General features: G+C 59.8%; 4 protein-coding genes across 4 annotated transcripts; 2 read left to right on the top strand and 2 right to left on the bottom strand.

Moving 5' to 3' along the window:
- Positions 1 to 451: 451 nt before the first annotated feature.
- Positions 452 to 3,643, top strand: HRG_06030 (type I phosphodiesterase / nucleotide pyrophosphatase domain-containing protein; the record flags this gene model as incomplete). The annotated part of the gene is made up of 1 exon (XM_044864501.1): positions 452 to 3,643. One exon carries the CDS (start codon positions 452 to 454, stop codon positions 3,641 to 3,643), a length of 3,192 nt encoding a protein of 1,063 aa, XP_044721033.1.
- A 353-nt stretch (positions 3,644 to 3,996) lies between these two features.
- HRG_06029 (itaconyl-CoA hydratase) lies at positions 3,997 to 5,072 on the bottom strand (the record flags this gene model as incomplete). The annotated part of the gene is made up of 2 exons (XM_044864500.1): positions 3,997 to 4,394; positions 4,475 to 5,072. 2 exons carry the CDS (start codon positions 5,070 to 5,072, stop codon positions 3,997 to 3,999), a joined length of 996 nt encoding a protein of 331 aa, XP_044721032.1.
- Positions 5,073 to 6,027: 955 nt separating this feature from the next.
- Positions 6,028 to 7,928, bottom strand: HRG_06028 (mycolic acid cyclopropane synthetase domain-containing protein; the record flags this gene model as incomplete). Its single annotated transcript, XM_044864499.1, has 4 exons — positions 6,028 to 6,246; positions 6,311 to 7,062; positions 7,160 to 7,646; positions 7,815 to 7,928. The coding sequence occupies 4 exons, from the start codon at positions 7,926 to 7,928 to the stop codon at positions 6,028 to 6,030; spliced, it is 1,572 nt and encodes a 523-aa protein (XP_044721031.1).
- Positions 7,929 to 12,486: 4,558 nt separating this feature from the next.
- On the top strand, positions 12,487 to 12,768 carry HRG_06027 (uncharacterized protein; the record flags this gene model as incomplete). Its single annotated transcript, XM_044864498.1, has 1 exon — positions 12,487 to 12,768. One exon carries the CDS (start codon positions 12,487 to 12,489, stop codon positions 12,766 to 12,768), a length of 282 nt encoding a protein of 93 aa, XP_044721030.1.
- Positions 12,769 to 14,747: the final 1,979 nt, after the last annotated feature.

The following is a 14,747-nucleotide window of genomic DNA, read 5'->3' as shown; positions in this document are numbered from 1 at the left end:
TCACGGGCGCAATTGAGTGTACATTTGACGATGAGAAGCAGTCATGAGTGCCGACTACAGTTCTTTTGCTTTTAAACCGAAATGCGCTCCTTTTGCCAAGTTTACAACAGGGCCTAACATAAAATTTGCAGCTCGTCGAGCTTGACAGCGCCTGATAGCGCAAACGTGTACCGTATACATCTAGTACTTGACAGGTGGGCCGCCAGAGGCATGCAAGTGGATACAGCTAAGGTACCTTGACCAAAAGGTCGATATTCCTCGGCTCAACCAACCTTGAGCTGCCCCAACCCGACTTGTCTCCTCCCTTGACCGCTTCTCGCCTCGTCTCTTCGCTCCCCTCGACCGTCCTCGTTTCTTGTACACGTTCGCACGCGCCGCCCATCTGCCAGACCCGAGGGCGGCGGCCAATGGCTCTGGCTCCGACCGCGGCAAGCCCGTCAAAACGAAAAGGATGCCACCGCCCAACAGCCCCGACCCCAGGGCCCCAGGACGAGATGGCGCGCCGCCAAAGAGCGAGTACACGGCCATCGCGGAGCAATGGGGGCAGGCAAAGCGCGCCGAAGCGGCCGGCGAGGGCCAGCGGACGGAGAAGCAGAGGCTGGAGGGGCTGGGGAAGCAGAGGGAGGCTCTGAACGAGCAGAGGCGCAAGGCGTACGAGAGGCGCTGGAGATGGGCCGTCGCCTTTTGGGCGTGGCTGCTCGTCATCCACGCCGTCGGCATATGGCTCTTCACCAGCGGGTTTCTGCTGACGCGGCTGGTGCTCGAGGAAAAGTCGCAGTGCGCGCTGCCGCCCATTGGCAGCAAGCTGGCCTCACTCGACGTCGACGGCGGCTGCTGGCATTCCAAGACGTTTGACCGCGCCGTCGTCGTCGTCATCGACGCCCTTCGCTACGACTTCACCATCCCCGAGGACCCGTCCGGCGCGCGCCGGTTTCACAACGCCCTGCCCTTCTTGCACGACACGGCGGCTGCCTCGCCTCGACATGCCTTCCTGAGGCCCTTCATCGCCGACCCCCCGACCACGACGCTCCAGAGGCTCAAGGGCCTGACGACGGGCACGCTACCTACGTTTATCGACGCCGGAAGCAACTTTGCCGGGACCGCCATTGACGAGGATAACCTGCTGATGCAGCTACGGGGCGCCGGCAAGAAGATTGCCCACGTGGGCGACGACACCTGGTGGTCTCTCTTCCCGGGCTATTTCGAGCCCAACATTTCCAAGGCCTACGATAGCTTCAACGTCTGGGATCTCCATACCGTCGATAATGGCGTCATCGACAACATTTTTCCTCTGCTGGACGCCAGCAGCAACAATGGGCAGTGGGACTTGCTCATCGGCCATTGTCTCGGTGTCGATCACGCCGGGCACCGGTATGGACCCGATCACCCTGCCATGAACGCGAAGTTGCAGCAAATGGACGGATTTCTCCGCAAGCTGACGGCCGAGATCGACGATGATACCCTGTTGGTCGTCATGGGCGATCACGGCATGGACAGCAAGGGCGACCACGGCGGCGAGAGCGACGATGAGGTCGAGGCGGCGCTGTGGATGTACTCGAAGAAGCCCGTCTTTGGACGCACGTCGCCCGAGTTTGCGACGCCCCCGGCAACGGCCAAAATCCGGCCCGTGAACCAGATTGACCTCGTGCCGACCCTTGCGCTGCTCCTCGGCATCCCCATTCCTTACAACAACCTGGGGCGCCCCATCGAGGAGGCCTTTGCCGGGCCGCGCGGCAGCGACTGGGCCAACCTCGCCGCAGTATCGCGCATGGCCTCTGCCGGCATCGAGCGCTACCAAAAGTCGTACTTTGCCGCTCGCGGCGTCTCTCAGAGCTCGGAGCCGGGGTCTCCCGCCGCGTTGTGGGCGCTGGCCAACGCCGGCGGCATGTCGGAGCGGGACACGTACGATGCCTTTGGCATGTTCCAGGCGAAAACGCTTCAAGTTTGCAAGGGCCTGTGGGCGCGGTTTGATGTGCCGCGCATGGTAGCCGGCGTCTTCATCACCGCTGTTGGTGTCGTGATCCTGTTCATGTACTCGTCCAGGAGTCCTGATGATGCCTACGCTGTCATGAACGACGTGGAACTCGACTACGCCGAGAAGAAGCTTGAACTGGTTGGATTCACGGGCGAGATTGAATCCCACGCCGACCAGTACTACCACAAGGACATGCTGCGCGGACTCTGGGGTATCCGGTTCCTCTTTGTCACGGGGGCCCTCATCTTTGCTGCCGTCTACCGTGGGCAGCCCATGGATGGGCTGGCTGCCTTGGTGATGACACTGATGATGACCAGTGTCGGGACCTCGCTGCACGAGGGCGGCAAGACGCTCCTCAACCTGCTGCCGCGCGACTTTTGGGGGTGGCTGTCGGTTGTCTTTACGCTCAGCCACTCTGTGGGATTCGCGTCCAACTCGTATACCATCTGGGAAGACTCGATCCTCCTCTTCTTCCTCACGACCTTTGGCGTGGCCTCGGCGGTAGCCTCTTTCCGCATCGAGTCCAAGGTGGATCGCACCATGGCCATCTACCACTCGGTTGCGTTTGTCGTCCTTGGCCGGCTGGCGTCGTACTCGAAGCTCTGTCGCGAGGAACAGATGCCCTACTGCACGTCCACCTACTATGCGTCTGCCGCATCGTCGACGTCGGCCCCGTGGCAACTCGTCATCCCCTTTGTCGTGCTTGTGGTTCTTCCCTCGGTCATCAAGTCGTTTCTCGTGCCGATGAGGTCATACGAGGGCCTGGCGCCAACCTGGATCGGCTATGTCTTCCGGGTCGGACTCTTCATGTCGGCCGTCTACTGGGTTATCGACGCGGCCGACAACGGCGACTGGCTAGCCGGCAGGCTGCCGGAAGGGACGCTCAAGGCGGTGGGCGTCTATCTTGCGCAGCTGGGCCTGGCGCTGGCGCTTGTGGCTGGCACGACCGCCTTTGTATGGGCGCCGCCGTGCGTGTCCATTGTGTCGGCCACGTCCAAGACAGGTCAGGCCCGCGTCGTCATCCTCGGCTACGCCAACACGCTCGGCGCGCGCTACCTCATGTTGCCGCTCAATATCCTCGGGGCCTGCCTGCTTCTCTCGAAGCCGATGGGCTCGGGCGCCCTCGCGCTCATGCTGTGGCAGGTGCTCTCGCTCGTCGAGGTGCTGGACTACAATGGCCTCAAGACGGAGAGCATCGGCCCCGTGGTGCTCGCCATGCTCGGCAACTTTTACTTCTTCAAGACGGGCCACCAGGCGGCGCTGTCGAGCATCCAATGGGACAGCGCCTTTGTGCCGCTCTTCACCATCCGCTACCCGTGGTCGCCGCTCGTCGTGGCGCTCAACACGTTTGCGGGCCAGGTGCTGGCGGCGGCGTGCGTGCCGCTGCTGGCGCTATGGAAGACGGGGCCCAAGCAGAGGGGCGTGCTCGAGGCGGTGGCGCGGGCGGCGGGCATCTTCGTCGCCTACTACGCCGTCGAGGCCCTCGCCACCATGAGCTGGGCGGGCTGGCTGCGGCGCCACCTCATGCTGTACCGCGTCTTCAGCCCGCGCTTCATGATGGCGGCGGTGCTGCTGCTGGTGCTCGACGTGGTGGTGGTGGCGGTGACGCTGGCGGGCTTGCGGAGCAACACGCTCTCCGTGAGTGAGGTTTTTGGATGGGCCGAGTAGTGGCGACGTCGTGTCATGCACGCTCTCTGGCTTGTGTTGTGTGACATGGGCGCAGAAGTAGAGAAGCCAGAGATAGGGCTTGTTTATACCTTTGGCTCACAGTCGGACAGATTTCCCCTGTTTTCACACATGCAGGGGGTAGGTGGTTCTAGGAGCTTGGCGCCCTGACACATACAGATACATTGGCAACGGCTATATATTCGCCTTCGATTTAGCGTACAGTTGATTTCCCAAGTCCCTGTCCTGATGCACAGTTTGGTGGATGATTCGACGTGTTGCCGCCACACAACAAACACCCCCAACTCTTCCTCGTCCTGACGCGTGCCCATCTCCAGCCGCCGCGGCCGTCAGTCTCACTCGGCCTCGACCTCAGCCGTGCCCTTGACGGCCAAAGCACCGCCAGGCCCCTCGACCCAAACATCCCACATGCACGGGGCGGCAAGCCTCCTCGCGCAGACGGTCATGGGCTCGCCGACGTAGAGCGGGGCGTAGTTGCGGTACGTCAGGCGGCGGACGATGCCCTCGGCGCGGCCATGGTCGCTGCTGTCGCTGCAGGCGGCGGCGAGGACGCGCAGCATGAGGGCGAGGGCGAGAGGCCCGTGGACGAGGAGGGCGCGGTGGCCGTCGGTGGCGGCGGCGTAGCGCGGGTCGAGGTGGATGGCGTGGGCGTTGAGGGTCAGGGCTGAGAAGTGGAAGAGGTGGGCTGGGGTCGGGGGTCGGATGGGGACGCTGAGGCTGGGCGGGTGCGGGTCTGTGAGGAGGTGGTGGGTGAGTATATGTGATGCTTTCTTGCGGTGGGTGGAATAGGGGTAAGGGGGAGAGTTCGTGTACATTTGACAAACCGCCGAGTCGGAGGAGGCTGGGACTCGCATGTCTTTGAAGGAGAGGAGGAGGAGCAGGAGGCAGCAGGCTTGAGGTCCGGAATGGGCATAAACACCAGCGTCCGCCTCTCCTCAACATCCCACCCCTCGCGCTCCCTCTCATGGCCCAGCCCATAGCGTCGCCACACATCGACAAAGACCTTATCCCCCTGTCCAGCGGGCACCCGGCGCACCCTTTCGAGCGCCTCGCTACACGCCCACGGGCGCCCATCCAGCCGCAACCCCTGACGCCACCCGTCGCGGAAGACGAGCTCGCCGCCGGCCCACAGCCGGCGGCGGCGCAGCCCCCCCTGCGGCGGCGGCTCGTGGTCGCCGTCGGCGCCGTCGGCTGCGAGGCCCGACGGCGGCGTCTGGATGGGGAAGTAGACGAGGTGGTGGCCCTGCGGTAGTGGCGGCGGCGGGGTTTGCACCGCGGGCGACGACGGCCGCGGCCGCGGCGCGGTGCCGGTTGTGAGGTCGGTGAGGAGGGTTGCTAGCAGGTGCGAGGGCATCGGGGTGAGGTAGTCTGGGATGAACTTGGGTGGACGGCGCGTCATGACTTGCTCCATGGTCTGCGGGCTGTTCGTCGCATCCGCCGGCGACGACGACGGCGAGGATCCCGCATCAGCATTGGTGGCGGTGGTCGAGAGCCATCGCGCAGTCCTCCCACAGCCCCGGCGCGGCCCCGTCACAGCCACCGCGCTTCGCATCGTCGTCCTCGCCGCAAGGCATGAGTCTGGCCCTTTCATGCCCCGCAACGACAAGAGCCCCTCACGCCTTGCATGTATGCACCCGGCCGCTCTCCCGTGCAGGCGCTTCATGCGACGACCGAACCCGCCGGGGCGGCTTTGGATTCACCAAGATGCTTCTCTCAGTGGGTGCGCGCGCGCCGATTGACCTTGACGAGCTGGTGTGTGAGCTGGTGTGTGAGCTGGTGTGTAGCTGGTTGTTGCAGGAGAGAGAAGCGGCACCACCAGTCGCCCCGCGTCGCCTCATTCTAGGCCTACTGTACACTCTCGACCCCCGGCTCTACCCAGCCGACCAGCGACAATTGAACTTGATACGAGCAAGTGCAAATAGACAAGCCAAGCCCCGTGCAGTTGCGCTCGACGTCAATCACAAAGCTGTCGCAAGACTGCCTCAAATCGCATTTTGCTCCATAACCCTCCCTACAGCCCCGCCGGCTCTTCTAGCTCGTGGCCATGGCCTACCACAATTCTTCCTCTCCCTCTTCTAGTCAGACACATTCGACACCGAGTGATTTTCGTATCCCATCCACGACAAGATCGGAGCGCCGCCCGCGACCGCCATGCCTCAACTCAACTCTCCACAGCATCCTCCTTGCCGCAGCAACCCCCCGCCTCCTGGACCCTCTCTTCCATGCCGTGCCCAAGCAGCTTGACACTTGTCCACGAGACGTGTACCCAATGACCAGCCAAGACGAGCTCCCACCACGTGCAGACTTCATCTTTCCCTCCAAGCTGGTCTCGTGTCACGCGGACCGTCGCTCTTGTGCGGTCCACATTAGGACAGGAACTCGGTGGACGATGTCACCTTGTTCTTGGCAGCCCAAGTCTGCAAGTCGGCCTTGCAGTTCTTGAGAGCACCCGCCAGGGCGAATTGGGAGTCGATGCCCTCAATTCTGTGAGTCGAGTTGATGTTCTTGACCAGCGTGATCTGGAAGCAGGTCGCGGTGCCCTGACGCGAGGCAATCGTGGAGTAGCCGAGGAAGTACTCCCAAATCTGCAAGCAAACCCAACATTGTCAGCTTGCGGAATAGAGGGGAAGCATAGGAGGAGGGACATACACGGAACCAGCGCTTGCCGTACTTGGCCTCAACCTTGTCGCGGTTGGCCATCCAGTTGCGGTACCAGCGCCAGAGAGTCGCCGAGTAGTGCACGCCAATGGTGTCGATGCCCTTGATCTCAAAGCCAGAGCCCTCGAGCTTGTCCACGACCCATCCGAGAGGCGTGGACGCGTCGGCACCGGGAAAGACGTACTTGTTCATGAACAGGCCCCAGATGAGATCCTCGTATTGCCAGGGCTTGCGAAGGCCGGCAATCTGGAGGAAAAAAACGCCATCGTCGTCCAGCATGTTGTAGACCTGGGTGAGAAAGCCCGAGAAGTGACGGACACCGACGTGCTCGGCCATCTCCAGGCATGTGATCTTGTTGTAGCCGCCCTCGGGGACGGGGATGTCGCGATAGTCCATGCACAAAACCTTGCTCTGCTCCTCGGGAATGCCAACCTTGCGCATGGCGCTGTTGCCCCAGGCCGTCTGGTTGCGGCCAAGCGTGACACCGGTGACGTGGGCGCCGTAGTTTTCGCTGGCGAAACGAGCGAGGGTGCCCCAGCCGCAGCCAATGTCGAGCATCCTCTCGCCAGCCTTGAGGCTAATCTTTTCGCAGACAATGGCCAGCTTGTTGTCTTGGAGCTGTTCCAGAGACTCCTCCTTGTCAATGTCGGATATGATGCCGGATGTGTAGATCATGCGAGGGCCAAGGAACCAGCCGTAAAAGTCGTCACCGCGGTCGTAGTGCTCTCGGACTTGCTCCTCGTCTATGACAGTATCATCAGCAAATGGCCAGGCGCACGCGAGCGGTACGAGGGACGCATTGAGCCCTGCAATCTACGGGTAGGCTGGAAAGGGACGTACCTTGGGAGCGGGTGTGCATGATGAGCTCGGGGATCGTGCCAAGGAGAAAGAACCTGATGAGGCTCACGGTGAAGCGGAAGCTGGCCCAGTCGTGGCGGTATTCCATGACCTCGAGGCAGTCGCCCTTGAAGTCGACGTCGCCGTCAAAGTACATCTCGTGGAAGGTCTCCATGGGTATCTTGTTGGAGCCGCGGTACTTGGCGCGGTCCGACTCTTTCTTGAAATCCAGGTAATACTCGACCGGGCGGCCCGGCAACTTGGCCTTTTCGTTGCGGCGGGGGCTGATGGCGGAGACGACGAGCCACCATGTGACGAGAAGCGGGACATCGACGAGGAGGGCGAAGAAGACAAAGGTCTTGAGGCCAGCGCCAATCTTCCAGGTCATGTAGAGGGGGGTGCCGACGAGGATGGCGATGAGGGCCGTGTTATTGAACGAGTCGGAGCCGGGGCCGTCGGCGGGCAGCGGGCCATTCTTGATGGACAGGTACTACGGAGCAGACGCGTCAGTGACATTTGCAGGGAAGAGGCGGTGCCGTGCGAGACGTGTCCTGCTGGGGAGAGACTGCAAAGCCCTCGCTGACGATTTGGGAGCTTGGGACCGAGGAGAGAATGAGGTGGAGGTAGTGCAGCAGGGAGCTGGGAGCTTGCATCCTACCTTTGTAGTACGGACGCCGCACTCCTCCTTTTCAAACGACGGCGGCGAGGCCTTTGGAGTCTCGATGAACTCGAACTCGCTCTCGCTGCCATTGAGGCTTGTTGGTTTCGACATGATGTCGTCGGTGGCGGTAGCACAAGCTGGCCCCCGAATTGTCTTGGATGGTGGACGAGCGGGAAATGGCAGTGGTGGAATTGGAAAAGGGTCCCCCAGGCGGTGGAGGAGAGAGCAGGAGGACGAGGGGAATATGGCTTCACCGACCAGCTAGCTGTTTCACCGGGGCCGGGGAGGATTTAGCCGCAGAAGCTATGGGTAAGTACTAGGGCTAGGTGCACCATGGAGGAGAGAGCTCTGGTGACAAGGTACTTGCAGCCCCGGCACGGCTGGCAGAGAAAGTGGTGTACTTCTTGTCCAGCATTAGCCGACTCCCCACCGGCAGCCACCTTGGATTTTTTCAAGGTTTGCGGAAAAGGGGGAGGTTTGTCGGTAGAGTTTCGAGCCTCTTTGTATCCGTATGCCCATCAACTCTGCTCTGCAGCCACCTCACGGCCGCGCCAAGAGGCGAGGCGGTGAGTGTGCACAGTATGTTTGGCGAATGCAGCGAAGCTTCCTGCGTGATGCTGCCGAGGCATGCACAAAGTCGGTGTCTCTCGGGAAGCTTGAGCATCCGCACAGTGCCCCGAGACGGTACACCCGGTACCTGGGAACTCATCCCGGCACCGCCCAGGTCATCTTAATAAGGTGTGGCGCAGTGACTGCCATTGTGCCTGGCATGAAAAGGAGGTAAGACAAAGAGCATGCGGCGCTTGTTGGATTCGGACTGCACTGCGAGAAACCGTCGCAGGACCGTCTCATCGAGCTCGGCCCATTGAAAGCTTGTCTAGGTTCACTCTTTTCCGCCAGTTTTGTACCTTCGTTTGCTCTTCGACGAAGCCCAAGGGACAAAGACCGTGCAGAGTACCTGAGCAGAGCAGAGAGTACAGTGTGAATAGACGATATACTGTGCCGTCTTGCACGGGAGCCAATAAGCAAGCCTGGCCTGGCGCAATCTGGCCACCTGGTCTGCCGCTTCAAGGCTTCCCACCATTTTCTCCAGCGCCGTTGGAATGTTTATGCAAGTTCCAGTCGAGCACGGTGCAAAGCATGTGCACGACCAGGAACAGCATACTGTCTATATCTTCAGATGTGAACGTACGTTGGCTTTATGCCACCAAGCATCGCCTTGCACTGTGACCCTGGCATCTGTTGAGCTTCCGACTCATCAGATGGTTTGCCCGGGTTGAGCCAGGATTGACGAGCTGCGGCTTAGCAACATTGAACCAAAAAGCCAAGATCCGTAGGGGTCGCCGTCATCCCACCGCGAGCATCTTCTGCCGATATGGTTGCTCTCTGGCCTCTGGCTCACCAGGCTGGCCATCAAGTCTCTTGGCAAGCCAGTACGAAACTTGTAGATAACTCCCGTTTCCTGTACCCAGCGTTGCGTCAAGTGCACGGCCAGGCAAAGATGTCGAGGCTCTTTCAACGGCTCAAGTACACAGGGGAGGGAGGTACAACCAGATGGGCGAGCAGTATTCGACTGATCAGGTCACGGTGCTATCGGGGTACCCACTCTCATTCGTAGCGAGGCATCAAAGCCGTGTCATTTCCACAAGAGGAAGGGGCGCCCACGACGATGTATTCAGGCTCCCGACTTTCGGCTCCCAACCTTCTCCACTTACCCATTCCCTCTTCACCTCCATTTGCCTCGTTTTTTCAAGCCCAAACCTGTAGCCGTGATTCTTCGTCGGTTTTCCTACGCGACCTGGCGGCCTTCTCGAACGACGCGTACCCCCAACATCCTGCCAAGTTGAAAACGTCTCTTTCCACTGTCAATATCGCCCTCTCAAGCTCACTGCTCAAGAGCGAGGCGAGAGTTGACGGGTACTCTTCACCAATTGCGAATACTTTCGTGCTGGCAAGCTTCCAGTCGCCAACAGTATGGCAGTTCGCAGCAGGCAGTCTCAGTGGTAGGCACATGGAAGAAAGCTGAGCTGCGCCGTTCAGCTTCCCACGGCCACAGACCCGAGACCGCATTCGTGCCAAAGCTTGCCGTACGAGAAGAAGTGCCACCGGGATTGCCAGAAACAGCTCCTAGTTACTGCAGAAAGCGGCGCAACGGAAATCAAACTTGCTCCAAGCTGCCGATGGCCGCTGGCTTTTCGACAGCGGCGAGGCCCGTTGTGCCATGAGCCCGTGTCATCTGCCAGTCGAGAGACGCCAGCGCGTGGTTTCCAAGAAAGGCTCTACGTGTGCGAAAGCACCAACCATCGATAACCCCCCTGAAGAATCGACTGCGTTCTCACGCGGACCAGCTGACAGATGAAAACCCAACCGAGGAATTCCATGCTGGAGGACTTTGAGCCCGAGTCCTTCAAGTCCTCCAAGCATTGCTGGACAGACGGACATGACTCGTTTTCCCTCTGGCGGTCCTCGGCAAGGAATTGGACGTGTGCAACACAGCAACCTTGCGGGATAGCATGGCCACCACCACCAACCAGCCTTCACCAAAACTTTCTGGCAGCTTGCAGGCCATGGGAATTTCAAATGGACAAGCGCCGTAGCGTAAGTCACGCTCGGATGGGATGTTTGTGCATACAGGCTCCCCACTCTGTCGACTAGCTGTCATGCCCGACATGATCGGCGATTGACCCCCTGCCTGCGAGGCAACTTGGGTCAGACTACTACTCTGTCAGATGCAGCAGACCGCCCCCCGACTGGGTGGTCGGGCCAACCACGTGGTAACCATCTTGGAAAAGGGCTCGACGGATTCTCCTGACAAGCCGAGCTCTCGCACATCAAGGGCGAGAGGTGACCTGGCCTGGCCCGTGGATGCGCGGCCGCCAATCCCCATGGAGTCGTTCAATGAATAATATACGAGCATGTGTATGTAAAACGGGGCTGGCTGGGTGTCTCCCTCAGCTGGCACGAGCCATTCGGGGCTGGCTGCACACCCTTAACCCGGTAGTTTGTGACCTTGATGCCACCTTATTGGACGTTGCCTTACATCTCACCCCCTCTTGGGTATTTGGAGCTGGGACCTCTTTGACGCCAGACGACGGATGCATCGTGGCCTGAGACGCTCTCGGAGCCAGTCAGCTGTGGGCCCACCAATTTTGAATGCATACGGACTAAACGAGATGCGCCAGCCGCCGAGCATAAGTCTGTCTGCAGGACATTGCAGGCGCTTTAACCCAACATATCGGTTACTAAGTCTTTGCAGAAGAGAGGTCTCGTGCAAGGCAGCTTTGACCCCCTGGCGAGAGCCTCATCATCATCCAGGACAACAACGGCTGTGGCTCGATGCCATAATCAACGGAAGCCAAGGCTCGAAAGAGCGAGATATCGGCATTCACATGCCCCGCTGTCCGTGCCTTGGGCTGAGAACAAGCATTGCATACCGCAATGTATGACGGCGCATCTTGTTGGCCCCGACGAATAGAGCCAGACCCGGTGACCTGGAACGGCTTGTCAGCCACCAGCCTTGAACCCGGCTGGTTTACGTGAGCGGCAACGCCAAGAGACGTCAGCGGCCACGGCCAGCACCTCGTTATTTTATTTCCATTTCTCTTGATTCTTGTCGACGTCAGCAGCGCATTCTTTGCACGGCCCGCCAACAAAGGACCAACTCAGGGCAAAAGAGGGGAGAGGGGGCGGGCTGTCGCATCTCATCCCATCTCACTAATGGGCTGCAGTACGCTTGTGGGACCCAAGGGCTCATCGGCCGGGGGCGTGCACCGAAGCTGTCAAACAAAAGGTTCACAGGAGAAACAATCGCTGAGGGGATCGGCGAGGGATGTGCAAGATCTAGCGGCCGCTTTCTCCATCTTTCAGCTGGGCCGGCTTCTAGAAGAGCGATCAGACATGGGTGACCGGCGCCGGGGAACTGGGAAAGGTAGGCTCCATCTCGGGCCAAACGGCGCCTCTCTCTCTCGTCTTGAGACAGGTGAAGGAAGGAAACGTGCATGTCCCCCAAGACGCAAGGCGTCTTAGTCCCATGTCTGGCTGGTTACACGCACCATCATCTCACACACCACACCCACCTCGCCTCGACACTACACATATCACACGCCCCCAGGTTTGATCGAGCCCCGGAGCCAGTCGCTTCATCGGAACCCGTCCCTTGGCCCCTTCCCAGTGGGCGGACCGACGAAAATGTGACCAAATTTTTGGAATGCGTCAACTTCGTCTTTTACTCCCCCCTTGCGCATGCCTTCCTTTTACCTCGTTCGGACGCTGCCGTGTCTCTCCGCTACACTTGCCAGCTGAGATCTCCCGCAGAGCGCCCACTCGTCACTGACAAGTCGTCTCCTGCTAGATCACACCAATCAAGCTCGATCAAACGAGGCGGAAGCGACGACTTGGGACAGGGTCGCGCACCGCCTCGTCTTTCGGCACTCAATCCTATATATATCTCCGAGGACTTTCTCGTCCCAACTGCCGCATCGACGTCTCTGAGCAAGGGCCTTCCTCGTCGCCATCGTCTCTCCTGTCTTCTGAGCCATTCTCATCTGCCAACAGCAGCTCTCAGGGGCACATCCACGTGTTCTTTCCTCTTTTCCCCGCGACGAGACGTGGTCCGGAACAAGACGACAACCCTACCTTGGCGAAACAGCCCTTTTATGACACGGTAGCCATGAGATCAGCCACAGAGCGGCACAGGGGCTTGACTGCCACGCTGTCTTCGGCCGACCTGCATCAGGGCCTGCAGATGCTCGACAGGACCGCTGCCGTCGCTGACAGCCGCATCTGCCAGCTCCTGCACGGCCACCTTGACGGCAGTGCCGGCATCATATCCGTCTCCAACAAAAAGTGCGCCCACTCCGCCACCCACGAGTGCCCGTACCTGGCCGACTCCAACTCGACTCTCTGCAACCCCTGCGCCGTCAACGCGGCAAAGGGCCAGCCATGCTCATGATATTCCCCCCGACAACGACCTGGCGAGTTGGGCATCATGGCCAGCGCAGGCCCAGAGTGACGGTTGCCTGTATAACAAGTGCACCAGACGGGGCGCTATGCCGCCATGTCCTTTGACGGAAATTGCATCTCTGGCCAATATTGATATTACACATGCATTCACAGAGGCGGCGCGAACCTCGTTGCTCTCAAGGACATCACGAGGGTCGAGAAGGGTCTCGGACACCGCCCGCGCTGCGGCTTACTGCCGGATTTTGGGGGAGCCTGTCATTGAGCAGGCATGAGTGCCGGGACAAATCGAGCGAGATGCAGCATAGGAACAGGCATGGTTGCTGGCACGTGGCATTGCGTGGGAGGCTATGCATATTTTGCTTTTTCGCCGTTTCTATTTTGATTTCATTCAAGCCACCTAGTAGTCGGCATGGAAGAGTGGCGGTGGACACGAGGCGCTGCTTTGCTTTGAAATCGGGTTTGAGGAAAGGATAGACAGCCAGCATCACCAACGGCTATTGAAAGTCGCGATTCAATGCCTCGGCATGGCCTCGTCGTCGTTGTCGTTGCCGACAAGTCCCTGACCCTCCTCTTTCGGCCTGGCACCGGCTTTGTCTGTTTAAGCTAGGCAAGCTCGAGTGATGACGCCCATCCGGTGTTGAAGAACAGTCACACACACCCCCCGTCCAAGCGTAAGACGAGCTAGCATCGAGAAGGGGTGCCGGGGAGGGGGGAACACGAATAGTCGACCGCCTTTCACATCATCGGGTTGCGGTTTACTGCCTCTGGCTCCGACTCCGAAAGCGTCACCATGTGGAGAATGGTGCCATGGCTACATATTGCCGCGGTCGTCACGGGATGTTTTTCCTTTTTTTCTTGCTCTTTGCTCCTTGCTTTGCTTTCTTTTTGATTAGGGTGACAGGCATACGGGTTCGAGCTGCGGCAGGCAGTCCGGACGGGCACTTGGCTTGGAGGATGGATCGGTAGGGTAGGTAGGTAGCTGACCGTGAGGGGGCAGGGAATGTCTTTGCCTTACCGGGCCAGACACACCCCTCCTTTTACGGCCCGTAAGTTACGAGAGGGAACAGACAAAAACAGCAAGCAGCACAAACCCCCAAAGAAGACAAAAAGAAAGGGCAGTGTGGACGAAGGGGGTAGAACGCGCCCCAAAGAACGGTCTCGAAGCGCGCCTCCATGCGCCCTAGCTCCGGCCGGAGCTGGCAGAAGGGAACACCGTGGCCGCGCCGAGATGGCAGAGAAACCAAAGCCAGGATGAACGGAACGACCAAGGAGGGGGAGGGGGGGGGAGGGCGAAAGCGGAATCCGTCCGCTCGGTCGTCCGCCCACGCCCCCGTCGTCCCGTGTCCGCGAACTCCGCCGCCGCGAGGCCGGCGATCCTTGGGCTGTGTGCGGGCTGTCGGGGGTACAGGATGTAATACGGTACTGTACGCACCATACTTCGGTACCATAGGCTACATTACGAGGGCCATGATTATTTTACTGCCCTCCTCCCCCCTTTCGTATGTCGGCTTCTAGACTTGGAGGCTATGGCTTTTTGTTTCCTTTGGTTGGCGCCTCGTCTAGAGTTTCTCTCCCAGCTGTCGCGCTGAAAAAGTCTTTTTCATCCTGCAAGACGACGACGACGACGACATTGAAGCTTACCGAAGCGGGAAGATACATTACACTTCGAAGAAGTAGGGCAGGGGTACGAAGGCACCCCTTCAAAAAACAAAACAAAAAAAACGGTCTTACCACGGCCAAGAAAGGGGGGGGAGGGGGGTGGATGGCATCTTTTTGACAACAAGGAGAAAAGTGAAGAGACTGAGAGACAGGCGCCAAAATCGGACTGGCATGTCGATCCAGGGCACTGTCCGTCGCCGACACTTTCGGGGGCCCCAGTGCCACGTGATGGGCGTCCAGTCGCGAAGCCCATCGTGTGTGGGAGCAGCTGAAGGTGAATCGCCAAGGACCGAAAAGGAAAGCAAAGAT

The sequence above is a fragment of the Hirsutella rhossiliensis genome, assembly GCF_020360975.1.
Source record: "Hirsutella rhossiliensis strain HR02 chromosome Unknown scaffold00005, whole genome shotgun sequence".
NCBI lineage: Eukaryota > Fungi > Ascomycota > Sordariomycetes > Hypocreales > Ophiocordycipitaceae > Hirsutella > Hirsutella rhossiliensis.
Note: the sequence above shows the minus strand (reverse complement) of the source record. Positions and strands in the feature narration are given on the sequence as shown.